Here is a 22,336-nt window from a genome sequence, read left to right on the forward strand (position 1 = left end):
ATAAAAAACAAAGGAAACTCCCTCTTATGTGCAAGGATATGTACAAACATAAACACAGTTTCTTTTATTTGTATGTGAATTTGCAAGCAGCACCTCACTAGAGCTGAGCTTTTGTTATATAAATAAAGCCATCTGGTATATCCAAAGAATTTCAGTCTCTAGAGAATAGGATCATAAACAATCGATCCTCCACAGACCTTTCAGTATTTTTGTTTAAGTTTCCCACAGCTCTGCTTTAATTATTTTATCTGTTTTTAATCTTCTAAGGATTTTATAATTTATAATTAGCCGTGTCTCTCCCTTCAGGTGTCATCCTCCCGTTCTCTCTGTCATCCCTCTGGTTTAGATCTTCATTACTTCTCAGATGTCTCTTGTATTATTTTCCTGTCCATGTTTCCCTCTAATTTAATGTCTTTGTGTGAGTGCATAGAGAGAAAGTCTACTCTACCATTTTTTGGCAATGTGAAGAACAGTGCATCCTTTAAGGCTTTTTGGTTAATGAATCATAAATAGATACTCAGATTAATAGAGTTTGGAAGAAGGAAGTATAGGATTCCATTTTTCTGATGGGAAAATGAAACATGGAGAGCTAAGTTCAAGGTCCCATGTCCCACAACTATTAACTGCTAAACATAATCCAGATTTTGTGAATCCCAGTTGAATAATCTTTTACTCAACATTGTCTTTAACTTAATGTTTATTTTCTTTTAGGCATGGATATCAAGCATGCCTCTGAGTAAAACAAAGAGAATCCAGTCTTTGACCAATTGACCAAACAAGACCCAAGCAGCTGGGAAGTTTGTCAAGTCTCATAAGAATGAGGTTGGATTTTTTTTTCTTTAACTTCTCCTGCCCCCTTTAGCAAAAATTGTTTAGTACTAATTCATTTCTTGGAAGAAGTGAATTTCTAGGAAGCTTCTGAAATGACAATATAGTTATCTGAAAGACCAAAAGAGATAGATTGCAAAACTCATATTACTGAATGTTGGGGCAGTTTAACACTAATGCCTGAGCCCCATACCTAGAAAGTAGAATTTCATTGGCCTAGATGGAGCTCTCCAAGATAAATCGAAATATGCAGGCTAAGTTTGAGAATGACTATTTGATGCACCTGGAGCATATCATTCACAAGGACAGCAGGTCTACAGATTCTCATCTTTCTCCTAGGGTGGTCTTCTTTGCGCAGGAGTAATTTGAAGTGAAACCAAGAAATCAGTTAGCTATACGGGAGGAAGCTCTGGAGGGACAGAAAACAGCTGGATGTAATAAGAAGACTCACTCCAAACTGGTTTCTACTTGTCAGACTTGACTAGACCTCCATGGTAGCTTGGGTGACTGGAAGTGGGAGACATAGGTTGACAGGATCTCCTGACCCTGACCACAGCATCTCCGGCCCCATTTTTGTAGCCAGCTGAAATATTATAGATATTGCATTTTAATTAGGATACATAGCAATGCAGTAGTTTTTATGATTTATTTTGGCACATGATGGCATTAATAGCAAATTGTATTTGGATGTGACTTTTAGGCTGCTTTATGCATGCCTATCACTGATATTTGCTGAGTCATTTGTTTGGGAACAGGATGTGCTGTGCATCTTAACTGATAGATGAAAGAGCTTCCCCAGTCCGGTAAAATGCAGATTTCGATTAGCACAATTTTAAAATATTTTAATGCTTAGAAGCCATAAAATAAATTCAAAGAAGCACAACAAAATAATTAAAGCTGAGTTCTACCTTTTCTTTTGAACACCAAGATATCACTGGTATCAAATCACTGTTTGCCATTTGGGAAGAACCTATTCACAGCTTTATCTTTTGCCAAAACCGTGGGCAAAGTGAACACTGACATCTCAGTTTGAGAGTGAATCCAAGTTTTGTTTCATGTTAGCATCCTTAGTGGTTTCTTTTTAAAAATAGTTCTTCCTTTACTTTGTAGTTCATGCTTTTCCCAGAGTGGTACAGAGGAATTTAAATAATGTTGCAGCTAACGGGGAAAGGCCAACCTTTCCACCTCAGGCAGGCGAATTCACTGATTAGGCTTTCTGTTATTGCAGAGGAGTGGGCTGGGAACAGACAGGAGTAGTGTAACCCATAGGCCTTAGACCACCTTCTCTTTACCTTCTAGGATAGATCAAACCTGGCCATGTGACATCTTCAAATTTATTTTTCATATTGTGACTTTAAAATTATTGGATACTGGCTGGGAGCAGTGGTTCATGCCTGTAATCCCAGCACTTTGGGAGACTGAGCCGGGCAGATCACCTGAAGTCAGGAGTTCAAGACCAGCCTGGCCAATATGGCCAAACCCCGTCTCTACTAAAAACACAAAAATTAGCCAGGCGCGGGGGTGGGCAGCTGTAATCCCAGCTACTCGGGAGGCTGAGACAGGAGAATCACTTGAACCCAGGAGGCGGAGGTTGCAGTGAGCCAAGATCGTGCCACTGCACTCCAGCCTGGGTGACAGAGCAAGGCCTCAAAATAAATAAATAAATAAAATAAAATTATTGAATACTGTCCAGATAATGTTTTGGAACAAGGCAGAGACGAGCTAAGTGAATTTTTATAAACCATATACTGTATTTCTTAATATATTCACATTTACTCAAAATAACCAAATATGATTACATTTTATAAAGTTTTATTCTGTTATTTGTCCTTTAAAATAAGAATGCAACATTTAAACAGTTGGCCTCTTACTGGGACAGAATATTGAGAATTTATTGACAACAGGTGGTGTTAAACTAGTGTTATACCAATTACATTGTAATAGAAAGAATGATGGCTGGGGATCAGCAAGCGTAAGGCAGTCCTGGGCTCAGCTTTGCTGCTCACTAGCTCTCTGACTTTGGACAAATCATCTCGCTCTCTTGTGAATGGCAAGAGAGGAACTAGAGACTGCTGTACCAGCTTTACATACTGTGGTGCATTAGATGAGATTTATATTTTATTGAAATATCACTTAGAATTCTAAGCGATATTTCATTCAATTTTGCTTTCAAGAAATCCATATTCACTTATAAGTTTTTACATTAGCTATCCCTTAGAAGAATCGTATTTTCATCTCAAGAATATGTAGAACATTGTGAAAGAGGTATCAAGACTGATCCTAACCACTGTTGTTGTTTTCCTCCTCTTCTTTCCCTGACTTGTGTAACTTCCATGTTTGGATACATTGTTTTGTCACTCTTGAATACCTACAGGACATATGGCAAACTTTTTGATGAGATCAGTAGGACAAGTCAGACCTCAGAGCAAAACTTTCTGCTCAGCAGTTGTTTCTGTTCTCATACACTTTGCTGTGTGGTTGATTTTCTACCTCTGACAAAACCAGTGCAGTTCTAGGAGGGCCCCCGCCTGCTGGTCCGGTCATGGTCAACTACCCTGCCCTGACTGAGATGGCCATAGCCTAAGATCAGGCAGGGACCCCTCCTCCCCATGGAATTCTCTCCCAGCTTCTTATTCCTAGCCCCCTTTCTTTGCTCTCACCGTGTGATCTGACTTTCTCACAGAAGTTTGTGGGAAAATAGAGGCTATGTTTGCCCTCCATGTGGTTAAGAGTGAATTTCCATGCTGGAAACATTGCTTCACTAAAATAAGGTCCTAGATTTTACATAAAAAAAGGAAGCTTCTCCAAGATGCTGTGAAGCATTACCCAACTGCCACTCTGGTCACTAAAAATAAAAATAGCATGCTCTCTTAACAGGCAAGTCTTTTTGGAGAAAAATGCTGTGTAATTCTAAGTGAAAAAGAACATGAGTATTTTTGTCCAATGTCTTCGTATATTTAGGGGAAATACCTGTCAAATTAAAAAAATTCTGATAATTGATGAAAATGATTAAGACCTAGTAAGTGGTTGTTAGAAATCATTTTTTAAATCATAAAAATCCCAGAAGTAAGTACCGTGAGTATCGTATGTACCCAAATATTTCACGAAAAAATAAAGGTTACTACTCAGATAATCTTTGGCTGAAACTAAGAGATGAGGGAAATGTCCTCTTCATTCTTACATAGTATGGGCTCATTGAAAATATTTTAAAAAAAACCGAATCAGTTGAATTTGAGAAAATTGTGGAATTTTTTAGCAAGATTTGGAACATTGAACGTCTAGAATAGGCTCCCTAAGTCCCTTCAATTGGACAATATAAAATGTCCTCTAGATGGAGCAGCAGGCTTTTTCTTTAAGACAAAGAATTCTTATTTTTGTGAAAGGAACTTCAGAACTTCATTTTAAACAGAACATAATTTAAAGAACCTTATTCTTAAGAATAAGGTAAGCAGGCCGGGTATGGTGGCTCACACCTGTAATCCCAGCACTTTGGGAGGCTGTGGCGGGCAGATCACGAGGTCAGGAGTTCGAGACCAGTCTGGCCAACATGGTGAAACCCCATCTCTACTAAAAATACAAAAATTAGCTGGGCGTGGTGGTGCATGCCTGTAGTCCCAGTTACTCGGGAGGCTGAGGCAAGAGAATCACTTGAACCTGGGAGGCGGAGGTTGCAGTGAGCCAAGATTGTGCCACTGCACTCCACCCTGGGTATCAGAGCGAGACTTCATCTAAAAGTAATAATAATAATAATAAGGTTAGCATATATTATTGGGAATATCCACTCTTTGATGAAGGAAATGTTATATTTCAGACAATGTAACTTATCCTCATATATGCTGGAGTAAAATGCATTTGATTTAAAAGTTTTCCAAGTGAGATTCACTGAGTTTTGGAGGCTTGTGGTACATGTGCAAGAGCCAGGAAGCTATGGGTGTTCTTTAAAGATGTGAGTATAACTGAGAGGGAGGAATGGTGAGGACTGAGAATGACAAGGGTTAAGGAAAGTCCTTTTGTTTAGACAGAAACATTTTCCAAAGATGGTTTCAGTGTCTGCCTAAATTGGATTTGTGAATGTGAAATATAGAAAGCTTGAAGTCATCTGACACATCCGCCTCATTTTACAAAAGAAGATGCCAAGACCCAGAGAAGTAGCTGTCATTCTGTTGTATCAGTGGAGTTAGTGATGGCACAGAACAAAATTGGATAAGCAGTGTAGTGGACCTTTGTTGTTTTAGCTGCCTCTGACTAACAGCACTGATTTTCTTTTGGGAATTATACTCCTCCAAGTGTATGGAATCTTGGAAAGCTAATAAAGGAAGCCGAGGGGTCCCTAGATACTCCTGTATAGCCAAAGGTTAGGCATGTGACCTAGTCAGGCACTCGAGGGACTTCAGATCTTCAGCAGAGTTTTTATAAGGAAATATGAAACAGTTGGAATTCATTTATTTTAGATGATAGCCTAACATTCATTTTACTAAGTATGATTCTTCAACCTTCCTGCTAGTTCTGTGGGATCTCCAATAACCCAATAATTCCCCTTTTTGCTTAATGCTTGGGCAGAGTTAGTTTCTTCCGATACTTGCAACCAAAGAACCTTGAGAAACTCCCTAGCCCATCAATGAAGCAAGACCTTCTAATTGCAAATTTAAATCACCCGACAGAATCACCATAAGTCACCAAGAGTAATATAAGACTTATTCATATAGGGAAAATAAACACACTCTAATTCCACAACCAAAAACATAATCAGAATATTATGTTCTAATTCTTTTGAGTCATGACAAATTTTCAATTATAGAAAGAAGAATCTGACAATACTGCTGTAATAAACATTTGTTGACTAAATGAGAAAAAGTTTTCCATTATATAACATTATACTAGAGAGCGCTCTAAAATATATTTAATGTAGCATTTACATTTATTTTTTCTGATTATAAAAGTAATACTGATTTATTTTGCCCAGATTTATCTTAAATATTAAAAATTAAAAAAATAAACTTTCGCTTGTTTTCCTATTAGAAATCAGAAAAGGGGCAAATAAATACCAAACTGGAAACATTGTACAAGCCACAAGCCATATGATATTTGAATCAGACTAAAATAACAGTGGAATAATGAGGTCTTTACAATTTTTTTCCCTTTCAAATTCCTTCTCAAAAAGCATTTGACTTAACCCTATTATTTAGAAAAAGTGTTGCAAAAGCCTCATTAAAAAAAAATGTAATTCCTTTTAATGTACCCAGCAAGTGGACCCTCCCTCCCTCTCTCCCTTTTTAATATCTCAGAATGAATACAATTTTTAAAAAGGAGCTTGATGTTTATAAGTTTCTTTAGGCTATTATAACCAATCTTTGGAATGATTCAACATTATGTGATTTATAAACTGAAAAGTCTTGTATATCAACAATGAAATCTACTAGAAACAGGCCATTCTTATCTTAATAGCATTTTAAGACAGAATTTGCAGTTTGGCTCAGCTTAGCAAGGCAGGGAAAAGAATGGTTAACAGCCTGAGAGCATGCACACTGACGTTCAGTAGTGAGCCAGCAGAGGGCTTTTCTGTACTTGCAAAAAGCAACTTGTTAATGGCAGATTCCTAGCACAATTGAAGAATGATTACTTTATGGAATATAAGGTCATGCTAAAGGGAAATCAATTTCCTATACACAAGCTAAATAAAAATAAAATAGGCTGGTTAGTAGAATGAAGGCAGACAAGGAATTAAAATAGGCTGGTTAGTGGAATGAAGCTTATATGATTTAATTCAGCCTAATATTTGACTTATTAATGAGCCATCTTTTTGAAGATCACAATGTGTATTACTCAGATGGAAGTCCAGGTAAAAACTTATCAGTTTGTGGGGTCCACTCAAGTTAGATTTTGATATAGACAATGCCCCATCATGGCTCTTTAAGGGTCAGAGTGGTGTGCTGGAGCCAGCTCCTGGTGGCTCCTGAATGCCCATTATTAAATTTGGAGGAATTTTGTGAGCCAGTTGAAATCACATTAGTAGCTTAAAATTGGCCATAGTGGGAGTATATATACCATGGACGTCTGCAAACACTACAAAGTAGGGTCCTCCCCTTTCCCCAGTGGAGGTTGTTAAACGGTTACCAGAATATCACTGAACATAACAAAAAAGGGGATTTTCTTGAGAACTGTGTCATCTAAAATCATGAATACATTCTCATGCCTGTTCATGCCTGTCTTGTCCAGCCCAGCTGGTATGCAAAAAATCATCCTTGAAGGTTTGATTTCATCTTTCAAATATTGGGAGTTCAATCTGGCTCTTTCTCTACTAATAAGTGAGTTGGGTCTGGAGGTGGATTCTGGAGCCACTAGTGTTTGCTGTGCAGGTGGATGAGATGGGGAGCATCTTGGTGTGTCTGTGAGCCTTGGTGTATCCATGAACATTGAGCTACAGTCCCCCTCCTTTTCTCCATTGCTTAATTTGTACCCTCTGTTTAAAATGCAGTCAATGCAATTTTTCCCAGGGATGGTTATCCTATCTACAGCCTTTCAACTATGTACCTTACATGACATCTATCATTGTTGATGTGATAATACTGTTATTTATAAATGTAGATGGGGTCTCAGATTTATTAACGCTACACTAAGATGTACAATGAACAATTAGGTTTTTATTTTTATTTTTCTGTAGTTGACCTTATGACTGTCATTCACTGCTCTGTTTGGATGACTTAGGTAAATGTCTTTCAGAATTCCAGTCCTTTGCCTGCTGGCCCCTAGGTGTGGGAAGTGGAGGGGGTTTCACTTGTCCTTGTCTGTCTTAGGGAGACTGGTTCTTCCACCTGGACATCATTCCCTGGAGGCATGTTGGTCTCTGCTGCAGGTGTCTGCTCTGGGCTTCTCCTTAGGCTGAGGACCTCTGCTATACAAATGGTCTTCTCCCTAGGGCTCTGCTGATGTCTGCAGCTGCTGATGAAAGCCACTGTAACCCCTGCTTTGTTCCAGTTATTTTCTCTGATGATTTGGGGCTCTATATCAGCTCTTACTGGCTTTGTGAGAAGTCTAACTGGACTTCCTCCTCTAGGCCAGGGCCCTCCAAATTTAACCTGAGACTGGTTAAGGCCATGAGGGGAAGGGGGTGGTTGGACATGCCTCATTATGCCCTCCTCCATTTTATAATTCAGGAAAAGCCAACCAGTATTTAACATCAATACGCACCTTAAGTCTGATAAGAAACATTTACAATCTAATTTCTCTGAAGCCTGCTACCTGGAGGCTTCATTGGCATGATACAACTTTGGTGTCCACAACCTCTTATGTAATCTGGACATTCCTTTCTATTGATAATAACTCTTTCAGCCAATTGCCAATCAGAAAATTTTTAAATCTACCTATAACTTGGTAGCCCCCCATTTCAAGTTGTCCCACCTTTCTGGACTGCACCAATGTATATCTTAAATGTATTTGATTGATGGCTCATGTCTCCCTAAAATGTATAAAACCAAGCTTTGTCTCAACCACCTTGTGTACCTGTTCTCAGGGTCTCCTGAGGGCTGTGTCATGGCCATGGTCACTCATATTTGGCCCAGCCTCCCGAGTAGCTGGGACTACAGGCGCCTGCCACCATGCCCGGCTAATTTTTGCATTTTAGTAGAGAAAGGGTTTCACCATGTTGGCCAGGCTGGTCTTGAACTCCTGACCTCAAGTCTCCCAAAGTACTGAGATTACAGGTATGAGCCACCGTGCCTGGCCAGAATAAATCTTTTTAAATAATTTATAGAGTTCGGCTATTTTTGTCAACACCACTGAAATCTGTCTATGAATCCCTGACCATGCTATTCAGCCTGCAGACTTCTGCTACCGAGGTGATTCTTAATTCAGAGGCCCTCTTACAGCTCTGAAGCAGAGGCAGGAAAGCCAATTCCACAAAAGGCACTCTAATGGCAGAAACAAAGTATGGATAAGCAAAGAGATGAGTCGAGTTCAGCTCTCCAAGGCAGCCCGCAGAGGCGTGTGGTGGCATCTTTCTCCTTCCCACAGTCCCTCTGGATGTGAGCGATGGGGTTGAACTCCTTTCTCCTCTTTCCTCACTGGGGACTCTATCGTATGAAACCCTAAGATCTAGTCCCTCAATCTTTCCTCTTAATATGTACAAGGGGGACATAAGTAGTATAAAAATTTCTTTCTTTGGCTTTCAGCCTTTCTATTTTTTTTTTACAGGTAAAATACTTCATTTTGTATGTTTGAAGCTGAATATTATATATTCCTTTCTTCCTCTTTGTTTTCTGGCCAAAATCATCTAAATTCCCAAGGAAGATTTGTGGGAGCAGGCCACAAGAAATTGCAAAAGAGAAGGACATATTGATATACTTAAAATATTCTCCCCGTTACATATGCTTAACTTCCCTCACCCCCTGGAGTAGAAGCTTTTTCAGAGAAGTCTCTTCTGCTGTTCAAGAACGGTTCTCTTTTGAGTATCCTCTTTTATCTGTGTCTTCAATATCTCCCTATTTGTGGTAAGCTTCCTATCAGTTTAAAAATAATTACCTGGCTGGGTGCGGTGGCTCATGCCTGTAATCCCAACATTTGGGGGGCTGAGGCAGGCGGATCACGAGATCAGGAGATTGAGACCATCCTGGCCAACATGGTGAAACTCCATCTCTAATAAAATACAAAAGTTAGCTGGGCATGGTGGCACGTGCCTGTAATCCCAGCTACCTGGGAGGCTGAGGCAGGAGAATGGCTTGAACTCAGGAATTGGAGGCTGCAGTGAGCCGAGATCATGCCACTGCATTCATTCCAGCTTGGCGACAGAGCAAGACTCCATCTCCAAATAATAATAATAATAATAATAATAATAATAATAATAACAACAACCTGTATCCTTCTAAATAAATAAACAAAACAACTCTCCATGGACTTCACATCTATCCAAACCTGAATCTTCTCTGATGTTTCCTATCTCAGTAAATGACATCACCATCAACTTAATTAGTTGTGCCAGAAAACATTATCCTTTACATCTTCTTTCACCTCATGCCCCATGCCTGATTAACTAGCAAATTCTATTACTCTGTTTCTGAAATCTGTTTTGAATTAGTTTCTTTTCTCAATTCCATACCTTCCATCCTAGACCAAATAGCTATCATCTCTTGTGAACTACAGTGGTTTCCTGTGGCTGTTTTCCTCCATTTAGCCTTGTTCTCCTTGAATACTGAGTGATCTTGAAATTAAAATATACATAACCTGTAATATGCGTGTGCTATTTATGTGCAATATATTTGTATATGTGTACATATATGCATGCACACAATCCTGTTTATATTACTCCTTTGCTTCAAACTTGCCTTTAGCTTCTGTTATTGGGATGAAGTTCAAAATCTTACAATGGCCCAAAGCACTTGAATGACCTCACTTTGCTATACCCACATCCCAGCCTTGTGCCATTGTCTCCCTAGCTTACTTTGCTCCAGTCACAGTAGGTCTTCTATTTCCTCAAACCTACCATGCTTTTTCCTTCTTAAAACATTGACATAAGCTATTTTCTCTGCTTAGTAGAATCTTGGTTCTCTGGCTAACTCCAGTTCTCAGTTTAAAACCCTTTCCTAGAAGACCTTCTAGATCCTCCCCTTTCCTGCAAGGCCCTTTCACGGCATCTTGTATTTTTCTTTAATAACACACAATTGCAGTTGAATGATTATTTTTATCATGATTTTAATGTTGTTTTCCTCACTGAATTGTAATCTTTGAAGAGAGAGGCCATCTTATTCATTGAGCTATTTCTTCTGCTTATCAATGGAATAATAGTGCCCATTGAATTAGTTTAATAGATGATTTGTGTAAGTTTTATTTGTATAGAATTCATACCATGTAATGTATGGTTTTACTCATAATAAATATCTCAGAACTTATATTAATAATTATTAATAATTTTCATAATCACTTGTCTTTTTCTCTCTGCCTGCTTCTAGGAGTCTCTGTTCTCTCTTGTCTATATGAAAAGAGATCTTTGTGAGATATTTGTGTGCAGCTGCATGCAATGTAGCTCAAACCAGGAGGAAAGCCAGATGCTGGATGCTGAATTGCAGCACATTACTATCAGATAGCTTTAAACAAAATGACACTGGAAACTTAATGAATCTCAATTGCTTACAGGATCAAGTCCATACAAATTAGTTGAAACATAGGGCTTTGTATCATCTGAACTTTTCCTCCCTTTCTAATCTCATTTCCCATTACACTTCACCCCATGCTCCAATCCTTCCCACTGAGCTCTATAAGCACATCAGGAAAAGGAGATGACCATTGGCATCATCATTATCATCGTTGTCACTAACAATATCTACTAAGCATTAATCTAGGTCAAATACTGCATGTGAGCCTGTGGGGAAATATAAAGATGCATAAATCAAGATCCCAGCTCTTAATCACCTGTAAACCTAGTAGAAGTGACAGGTATACACATGAAAGATAAATAGGAATATAAATTAATTAAATCGTAAGTGCCAAGGAGTAGTTAAGAGTGGGAGCACAATTTCCTGAGATGTGAAATAGTGCTCTGCCTTAGGTTTATGTGTCCACAAGTAAGTGTGACTATGGAGAAACAAGGAAAGGTAAGGAGGGGATATTTAATGTTCCACTTTTCTCTATGAAGCAATTCCTGTGATTTTGTCCATTGCTTTTGTACTCCCCTTCTCCTTCATCTTCAAAGCTATTGTAACTGCAACCTGAATTCATAATACAAATGAATAGATATTTTTCAATGATTGAGAACCCTCATCCAAGACTCCTTGAGCCCTTGGCTTGTGAACTTGGGAGATGTCATTTTACAAGCTCAAATATATTAGCTTGACCTGTGGAGGGCAATGCTTAGATTCATCCACATGGAGGAGTTAGCTTCGTCTATTGGATTGAGGCCATGCACAAAAACACTGAGCAAGAAGAGGCTTTGATAACTCTGCTTTCCCCAGGGTCTTACAGCAGAGGCATACATTAATTTGTTCAGTCAACAAATATTTTTGAAATACTGTGTTCAGTAATGAGGAAAAGAAGATATTATAATGTGTGTCATGCCCTCAAAAATTCATAGCAGGTAAGATAGACTCATACAGAAATAAATATATAATATGCTATGATGAGAAAAATGGCAGTGGTATGAATGATCTACATCACAGAGAAGGCTGAACACTTTGGCAATGGAGGACGCCTACACCAAAAGGATAATGTTTAAATTTAATCTAGAAGAGAAGCAAGAAATAGCTTTGCTCTGGTGGAAAAATACAGTAGGTATTGGTGCCCCTTTGCCTGTAGAGATGCCACAACCCTGTGGCACCTCCCATCTGTTTTCCCAGAGGTAGTAGCCCTTAGGCATAACCTATGGAGGCAAGTGGAACTGGATGCTTTCTTCTAGGCCTGGGGAATTATTTTTCTTGCCAAAGAAACCTCTTTGAGGTTGTTTCTGGTTGGAGTCTTTGTTGGTCTGTTTTGCATTTTTATAAAGGAATACCTGAGACTGGGTAATTTACAAAGAAAAGAGGCTTATTTCGCTCTTGGCTTTTCAGGCTGTACAAGAAGTGTGGTGCCAGTATCTGCTTCTGGTGAGGGCCTCAGGAAGCTTCCAATCATGGTGGAAGGTGTAGGGGGAGCAGGACTGTCACATAGCGAGAGAGGGAGCAAGAGAGCGAGGTGGGGAGATGCGAGACACCTTTTAGCAACCAGATCTCACGGTAACTCGTTACCACAGGGAGGGCACAAAGTGATTCATGAAGGGTCTGTTCCCCATGACCCAAACAATTCTGACTAGGCCCTGCATCCAACATTGGAGGTCACATTTAAACGTGATTTTGGAGGGGACAAACATCCAAACCCCATTAGAGTCCTCTCCACATGTTTCCTCATTCTCTTGCACTAGTGGCTACCCAGGACATATACTTCTAACGGATTTCATAAATGAAAGAGAACCATCCAAAACTCTCAATCACATAGCAAGCCTCTGCAGAAGTTATGCCTGCTATCATTACACTGGCCAGAGAAAGTCAGTTGGCCAATTCAAACATCAACAAGCAGGGAAAATATAATTTTTCTACCTCACTAGGAGGTATAATAAAGGTACCTAGAAGAGCGAAGGCATATCTATAATTCTATGTCAGGGAGGCAATGAATGAGGAACTGGGAATAATAACCTAATCAATCCAAAAGCATTCCTGCCTGCTGCTGTCTGCATTCTACCATCTGATTCTTAAATGAATGCTTTTATCCTGAAGCCACTCAGTGCCAAAAAGAGCCTGACAGATCTCCAATCCTGTCAGAACTTCCCTGTGTCATTGAAGTTTCCCTGACTCCCACCAATAGAGCACTTAATAGAAATCTAACTCACAGGTTCTCTTGGTTCTGACTCCTCATAGCAGAAGAGTAAGCTGGACTCAGCAGAAGGCTTGGTGGTATTGAGATCACTTCACAGCACTACATTTCTGTTCCTGTTCGGGTTTTCACTTACAACCTTTATCTGTCCTCTTGTCTAGTATCTTTTCTTTAATTTTTTTTTTTTTGAGATGGAGTCTCACTCTGTTGCCCAGGCTGGAGTGCAATGGTGTGATCTCAGCTCACTGCAACCTCCACCTCCCAGGTTCAAGCAATTCTCGTGCCTCAGCCTCCTGAGTAGCTGGGATTACAGGCAATCGACACCACGCCTGGCTAATTTTTTTGTATTCTTAGTAGAGACTGGGTTTCACCATGTTGGCCAGGCTGGTCTCAAACTCCTGACCACAGGTGATCCGCCTGCCTTGGCCTCCCAAAGTGCTGGGATTACAGGCCTGAGCCACCGCGCCCAGCCTGTCTGGTATCTTTCAAGGAGGTTTTTCTGGGAAAATGTACCTTTATTTTTTTGCATGTATACATTCCAATTCTCCATTTTTTTCTATGTCTAAATGGATGATTTGGGAACCTTGGAGTAGTAGACCCCCATCTAATTCATAGTACCCCTCAGCAGAAGGACATGTTATTAGTCAGGTTTCTCCAGAGAGACAGAACCAAAAGTTACTGGATAGAGGTAGTCATGGAAACCACCGCTTGTCTTTGCTTCCTTCTGAACATCTGCTCCATTCTCCTACTTCTTTCTGCAGAATAGCTCTTTTTTTGGTTATTTAATAGCATGCACATGACTAAAAAATAGTTGCCATCTCCACTTCTGCTGGACCACAAAGCTCCAGGGCCCACAACCTTATGTCAACACATGACCTTTATCCCTGTGATTTACATTTCAATACCTGAGAATGAGAATTAGATAAGTGTTAGGACTACTAATATGTTATTTTGCTTAGCATCAAGTGCCTATTCCTGGTGGCCAGAGTGTGAATGCATTCATTTTCTTTGCTGCTGTAACAAATTATCACAAATTTAATAGCTTAAAACAATGGAAAATTATCTTATAGATCTGGATACCAGGAGGCTGAAATAGGTTTCACTGGGCTAACATCAAGAGGTTGGCAGGACTGTATTTGTCTGGAAGCTGTAGTGGAGAATCTGTTTTTGCCTTTTCTAGCTTCTAGAAGCTGTATGCCTCATTTCTGACTGCTTTTTCCATCTTCAAATTTTTTTTTTCACTTATAAGGACCCTTTATCTGGCCCACACTTATAATCCAGGATAATCTCCCCATCTTGAAATCCTTAATCATATCTGCAAAGGCTGTTTTGTTATGTTAAGTAAAATTCACAGATTCTGGAAATTAAAACACAGACATCTTTGTTGAGGGGGTTGAGGGCAGCACCATTATTCCACCAATCATAGTGAGGGTCATAAAGATGTGTTGCCAATGGAACAGAGGCTGTGAGTGGGAGGAGTTTCTTTGCATAAAGAGCGAGGTAAGAGTACCAAAATTAAATAACACATCTACTTCATTTTCCTGAACGGGAAACTGCTCAGTAGCAGGTAGTGAGATTTTTCCATCCTCTGTTTCTTTCCTCTCCAGTGGAATCTGTCAGCACTCTCACATTTGTAATTTGCCTGGACTTCTTTTTCTTACTAGAATGAACTAGTATTTAATTTTCTCAAGAAACTAGATTCTCTTTTTATCATAATGCAGATGCCTAAACCCCTTAGACTTGATGAGAAAATATGAGATGCCGTGAAGGATGGTTTGGGAATCTGTGCTTCTAATAGGTTCGCTAGGTAATTCTTACACACACCAAAGTTTAAGAATCACCTCTGCATTCTCAGTAAAGCTGATAAGCTTATCTTGTTAGAAGAGAAGACTGAAGAAAACCTTCCAAGGGAACTAGTATATTTTCACTGCAGCTTTTGGGAGATAATGATAACAATTTTGCATGTAACTCAGTAAGACTCTAATTCAAGCTGGGGATATGGGAAGAGGTCATGTCAAGATAAAGGGGAAACCTTTTTTATGGGCTGATCAAGCTTTTTTTGACTCTCAATTCAAACGAAGGGCATAGTTCCTTCTAAGTTATGTTTTCATACTGATTTGTGCTGTGTTGAATATCACAGTAATGCCATATCTCCAAAGGCAGTTTTCCATATCAATCTTGCCAATATAGGGGAAGCAGAAGATGATAGGCTAACGTTTGACACTCCAGTGGCTCTTGTCATAAATCAGATTGCCAGGTGTCTGATTTGGAACCTTGGTGTTGTATGAAGTCATCCAATCATGACATTTTGGGATTTGACAGGTTTTGTTTTATAGTTTAAATAATTGGATCCAAGTATAGCACGCTTTCTTTACAAATTTACAGTTATTTATTTTGAAGAACGTTTGTTTGTAAGTAAGCTAAGTAAGTTGTAATTAAGTTGAAAAAGTAAGAAAGAAAATATATAAAGTAACCTAGAAAATAAAAGCATGTAATTTTTGATGCTTGGTGGTTTGGTTTTAATAATATGGCAGATTACATGATATAAAAATCTTCCAAGTATAAAGTACTTGGAAGTACGGAATTTAATAAAATAGTCAACCATGTAAATGGTTGAATAAGTTCACTAGAATGTAAGGAATATTACCAGAGACCAGAAACAAAACAGAAACTGGACTTGGTTTTACTTTACTTTATGTTTGGGATTTGAATTTATATTCTGTGGTCTGTGAACCCTTAAGCTGAGAAATTAATGTGAAACTTCCTGGAGGACTTGGCAGAAGTTGGTACAAAATCTTTTCTGGAGGGGAACATCCTCAACTTTGGTGGTAAAGGATTCCCATATAAAATGTCCTGCCAGACATGGACCCCAAATTCAAAATTACAAAATCCATGAAGTCATCTATCCTAAGTGAGAGAAACGAACAACAAACAACAAGATTAGAACCACCCCTACTGCCACTAAAAAATTGAAATAACATTCTTTCTCAACAACTCTAAAGTAAGTACATAAAAATTATTGAAGATATAAAGGAATTCAAAGCATGAGAAACCAACTTTATGGTATTAAATAGTGCCTTACATTAATATTTTCACTATATGGTACAAGTGCAAAGTGTTGTAGTAGTTCAGAGAATGAAGATAGCTGCAGAAACTGAACTCGATGCTAAAATGTTGACAAGAGAAAACTTTAGTTGAAGAAACATTACTTCTTTCAAGGTATCAATTAGATATTACAAATCAACGGCATGACAGCAAGTTGAAAAACAAATGTCGCTATAAAACATAACACATTAACTTCTGGGGATGAGTGTTAAATTGAAATCACGACCAACACAGATACTGCTTATGAAATATAATCATATCCTTACTCAGAAAAGGTAAGATAGATGCCACTTCTAAAATTTTATGAAACATCCCAGAAACTGCCAAGCAACACACATCCAGAAAGCATAAATAGAATACTACAAACTATATTGTGATAAGACAGTTACATTCAGAGTGGCAAACATCATTTTAAAGATACAGGATTCTATTTGCTGGCTCAAATGATAACATAAATTCTGGATAAAATCTATGAACTTGAAATGTGTTAGGTTTAGTAACACAAGTAAAGAGTATTTGCATTTCACTAGCAGAATGTGATATTACGGGAGTCAAATGTTATCTACTTTAAATTTGTTGTCAATTGATGAAAAATGAGTGTTATGTAAATCACCAAAGAAATTAACTTTCCTCAAAAATGATGAGCTTCATTACAAATATCCCATTATTATCATTGACATATATACTCCTCAATAAAAATTTTCCCATTCTTGCCAGTTGTTTTAATGTGTTGGGTTGAGGCCAATAGGCTGTCAGGTGTCACTTTCTAAAGATCATATTCCATGTGGGAAAATGTGCAGTGCTTTTGTAGCAGAAAGGGAACTGTTTATTGCTTGCATTATGTAGTTGTCTCAGACTTCTTATGAACTTAATATCACTTCACAAGCTGGTGGCTGGCTTACTTTTTGCCAAAGTTCTTTTGTCAGGGTGGAATGAAATATAAAAGCTGTCAATTACATTTTGACAGTAATAATTACATGTAGCAACAGTCATAAATTCTGTGTTTTGTGGCTCTGAGTCTAATCTTTCATCTAAACTCTCTTCTATTGCAGCTATTTAAGGAAGTCTGTTTTGCTTATTTTCATGCAGGCTACCATTTCATATATCGAGTTCATAATGTAGTTAGTTGAAAAAGGACTTGGGATTTTTGTTATTGTTCTCTTTGCCATTGTTCATTCTCCTTTTCTAACATTTTTCCTGCTATAAGCCTGGATGGAAGAGGAGCAGAGAGAAGACATACACCAAAGCTTGCTCTATCTATAAAATAGTAACAACCCTGAGGCTTCCTCTTACAAATTCTACTATTTTTTTCTTTATTTTTCGAGACAGGGTCTTGCTCTGTTGCCAGGCTGGAGTGCAGTGGTGTGACCTCAGTTCATGGCAACCTCGACCTCCTGGGCTCAAACGATCCTTCCACCTCAGCCTCCATAGTAGCTGGGACTACAGGAGCATGCTACTATGCCCAGCTAATTGTTTTGTATTTTTTTTTTTTTTTTTTTTTGGAGAGGCAGAGTTTCATCATGTTGTCCAGGCTAATCTTAAACTTCTGAGCTGAAGTGCTCCCTCCCAAAGTGCTGGGACTACAGGCGTGAGCCACTGTGCCTGGTCAAATTCTACCAGACAAAACCACTTAACAGTTTTTAAATACATATAGTTCAAAACAGAAAAATAGTCATCAAAACATCAAATAATACAGGCTTGAACTTTTCAACTTTATTCAGTGAAAATGACTGTGATGCTTTTGAATAAAAACTTTAAAGATACTATATGAAACTTGAGATGAAAAGTTCAGAGTTACTACATTTTAATTAAATACATACAAATACCAAAGTTTGTATCAGAAACACATAATTTTCACATGACTTTACATTGCTGCTTACTAACTTTTTTTTTACCAAGTTCTAGTAGTGTTAGAAATAACTATTATAAAATGTTTATTTTATTGAACTGTAAAATTTAACTTTGGTTTATGCTTGAGATTTTTCCATATGGCTGTTATTTTTGGATTTTTTTTTTTCTTTGATATGGAGTTTTACTCTTGTTGCCCAGGCTGGAGTGCAATGGTGCGATCTCTGCTCACTGCAAGCTCCGCCTCCCAGGTTCAAGCGATTCTCCTGCCTCAGCCTCCTAAGTAGCTGGGATTACAGGTATGCGCCACCACTCCCAGCTATTTTGTTTTGTATTTTTAGTAGAGACGGGGTTTCTCCATGTTGGTCAGGCTGGTCTCAAACTCCCAACCTCAGGTGATCCCCCTGGCTCGGCCTCCCAAAGTGCTGGGATTACAGGCCTGAGCCACCACGCCCAGCCCTGACTTTTGGAAATTTTTAAGTCAAGCAAAAAGTCAAACAGTTACTAGATTAGGAAAAATAATCCTGAAGTATGATTTATAGATTTTTCATATTGTAGGTTAAGTTATATGGGAAACTGTGAAGGCAAGAGAAACTATTATGAAATAAGGAGTGGACTTAGTAATGCATATTGGTTATGTACATTTCAACTCTTTCCAGAAAAAGTCAATAAACATTCTGCATAAACTAATTCCCTTAATTAAAAATATTTTGTTGGGGAAAAGTATTGTCTTCTAAACAGATTTCAACCTTAGTCTTTTAATTTACTTTGTAGTCACATATTCTTAAGAATCTAAAATATTTTATAGTTTTGCCTGTGGTTGAGTAAATATATATTTTTGAACCAATATTTGGAATGTAATTAAACATAAGTTAATTATGTTAGATTTATATGATTGTCTAATTAGTTCAAGAGTAAGAGACTAGTAACCTTTTAATAAATAATATTAAACACATACTATACTTCAATTAATTAAACCTATTCATTAAAAATTCAAAATGAGTGTGAATGTGTGTGTACATGTGTGTGTGCTGGAGGGGGGACAGTCACATAACTACTTTATAATTTTTGTGAAATTTGGATGTATTTTCATGCTTAAGCTTTTTCCTTCATAGACAAACATCTATTGGCTCATGGAATTAGCTATTATTTCAGCAATGGAAAGGAATTACGGTCATCTAGAGCAAGAGTAAATGATTATTGGATTTGGAACACAAACAGGAAACTGTTTATATAATGAATGTTGGACCATGTAACATTAGTTAAGATGTCAAGAATACTTAATAGAAAAGACTCAGAAGTCATTGCAGGAGAGTTGTCTGGGTACAACAGGATATTAACAACTGCTGTGCCTTTTTGTTTCATAAAGTACTTCTGTGTGGTTAGACATTCCTTACTACTGCACACTGGTCTGTTAAATGACTTTGATAACAGTGCAGTTAACTCATGGGATCTGCTGTAGAAATGTGCACCCACTATATAAGCATGGTTTTCACTAAGGTGTGGGGCTCAGATCTATAAATTTCATTATGACATATTAGAGCTCTTTTCTCATGCCAATGTAAGCAGTCAATCCCTGTTAAAGAATAGTGCCCCTATTGCTGAAATAATAAGTCTGTTGTTTAATTGGGTATTTGTCACAGAGGATGGAAAAACAGGGTGTGAAGGGAAAGTTTTCAGGGCTGGGTGAGTTACTTTATTTTCTTTTCAAAGTCAAGTATAGAATATTATCTTTTTTTAAAAATTGCTACTTTTGTTGCAGGATGTTTAACAGAAATATCTGTGGGCCCATGAACATGTCAAGTTAAACTATACTGTAATGGGACTTGAAAATAGATGCACATAGTTTTAGTGTACTTTTTAATTCCTAAAGAAAACTTTTAATTATTCAAGAACATGTAGACATTCTAGGAAAGATTGACAGGGTTTTATTTCACCCTTTTTCAAAGGACAGTAATTATTTTATGAATAAAATTCTAAAATGCAAAGATTAGATCAACCATTAGGAATAATGGTTATCTCTTGTGGCTTCAGGAGATATCAAGAGATATTTCTTTTTATTTTAATGCTGCTGTCTTGAGAAGGTAAAAGGTTGATATAGGCTAAAAAGGCCTATGATGTGCAGGTGTGGGTGTAATTAATACGGGCTCAGGTAAGAAGCTGCCATGCATCACAAATGAGAGACTCAGCCAAAGGGTTGCCTGCAAGTTCTAAAGCTTCAGATGCTGTATGTAGTTGGAAAGCCTGGAATTCCTTTTTGAATTACTTTATTACATAGCTATATTTATTAGAATTTGAGTACCCTACAAATATGCATACTTCTAAGATGCCATCATAATAAAGACCATCAATTTGGTTACATTTCAGGGAGAAAGGCTACACTGAAATGAACATTGTAAGAAAACTCAATTTAATGATACCTTGGAGTATATTCTTGCTTCATGTACTGCTGTTTTCATTACAAGGTAAGAACTCAGATTAAATTTTTATGTTAATTTATTGTATTTTTGTTTCTCTTACGATTTATACAAATAGTTTTCCCTTATAAAGCACTTTGAAGTCATTAGAATGAATTGTACTAAATGATACTCAGATCACCTTTTAAAAAATTTTTAATAATGTAGATAATTTGGACCTTTTGGTTTTCATTTTTTGAGTCTTTGCAAAATGGCTAGTTAAAAATCATGCTTTTATTATGATATGCAATTGTACTAGAACCTTTTAGTTTTCATTTCTTGAATCTTTTTTAAATGACTGGTTAAAAATCATGCTTTTATCATGATATGCAATTGTATTAGAAGAAGCTCTGATTCTAACTTTTTTCTTCTAAAAGATGATTTAAAATAATTGTCTATTTGCAATTTAAACATTTGAAATTTTATAATAAACTAAGAGCAGTTGAGTACTTAAACTTTCTTCATGCCATCAACCCAAAGAATAGTAAAAAAATGTTTAAAAATAACTAACATCTGGGTCTAAAAATTGATTTTAATTATTTTTATGGTAATTTTATTAATAAATTTTCTTGCTATTTGATTTTTTTTATTATGGAAAGCTTATAAACATGCACAAAATTAAAATGACATAACACACCTTCACGTGCCTTCACCCAGTTCCATAACTATCAGCATTTTGTGGAACTAGTTTTACCCTGTTACACATTTTTTCTTGGAGTATTTTAAATTCATGAAATACATATTATATATTTTTAATAGATAAGCACTTTATCACACCTAACAAAATGGGGAAAGAATTGATTTATTTTCAGTTGTTGATTTTTAATCCCTGTAAAGGTCTGTATGCTTTGGAGCTTGTAGGGGAAATGGGAGAAATTGCTTAAGTATAAAAGACCACAGAGGTCAAAGGTGCTATTTTCCAATTCCAGTTGTGACTGAAACCCCAAGGAGAACGATGTCACAGAATCTTGAGAGCTGAGGAGACTTTGTAGATAACTTGTCCAACACCATCATTTTATGGTGTGCTTGGCATTTTGTTTAAGCTTGGCATATAGTAAGTGGTAGGACTAGAACTAAAACTTGGAACTCTGATTCCAAGGCTAGTGTCTGTTCAATTGCATGGTGTCTCTGTGTAAATCCATGTACACTGCCCTTTCTTTTTTGCTTATCAGTCATTCAGTGTCTCACAAGAAATTTGCTGGTCAAATCCCTCTAAAAATGCAAAAATAACAGCAAACTTCAATCAGAATTTTAGAATTTAGGTTAAAATGTTCTTTTAAACAACTGGAACATGTAGCCAATATATTTGGATAATTTTTTTTCATTCTTATATATTTGTCTCTGGCAGAATATGTTTGTGCATCGTCTATATTGATGGGAACATCAAAGTGAGTATTTCTTGTTCTTCATGTCCTCTAAAACATAAAGTTAATGGGAATGAGCAAACCTCAGCAGGAAACTATATCTGCTTTTGAAAAAAATAAGTGAAGTGTTTTACAAAAAAGCATGAAATATACTTTAAAAAACATTTCTGCAGACTAAAAATGATCTAGCATTCATTTCCTTATTTATGAAAATATTTCCTTTCCTTTTAATTACAAAGTATTTCTTTTCATTTTAATTATAAGAGGAGTCTTTGATGACTGTTGGTACTAAAAAGATATTACTTTCATTTCAAAAGTTTGTAAAAAAAAGTTATATTCCATAATATTATCCTTTACATTATTATTAATATACCTTATTGATAACAAATGTATTATGTTCATTTT

At 37.3% G+C, this 22,336-nt stretch overlaps 1 protein-coding gene across 1 annotated transcript in view; it reads left to right on the forward strand.

Moving 5' to 3' along the window:
- Positions 1-22,336, forward strand: part of OTOGL (otogelin like) — a 231,764-nt gene that overhangs the window by 48,787 nt on the left and 160,641 nt on the right. The window contains exons 2-4 of the mRNA XM_055095938.2: positions 712-822; positions 20,479-20,576; positions 21,916-21,955. Of these exons, the coding sequence (XP_054951913.1) occupies positions 818-822; positions 20,479-20,576; positions 21,916-21,955 (143 nt within the window). The 5' untranslated portion in view covers positions 712-817. The remainder of the gene's footprint in view (positions 1-711; positions 823-20,478; positions 20,577-21,915; positions 21,956-22,336) is intronic.

This window comes from Pan paniscus, chromosome 10, assembly GCF_029289425.2.
Source record: "Pan paniscus chromosome 10, NHGRI_mPanPan1-v2.0_pri, whole genome shotgun sequence".
NCBI classification, from domain to species: Eukaryota; Metazoa; Chordata; class Mammalia; order Primates; family Hominidae; genus Pan; species Pan paniscus.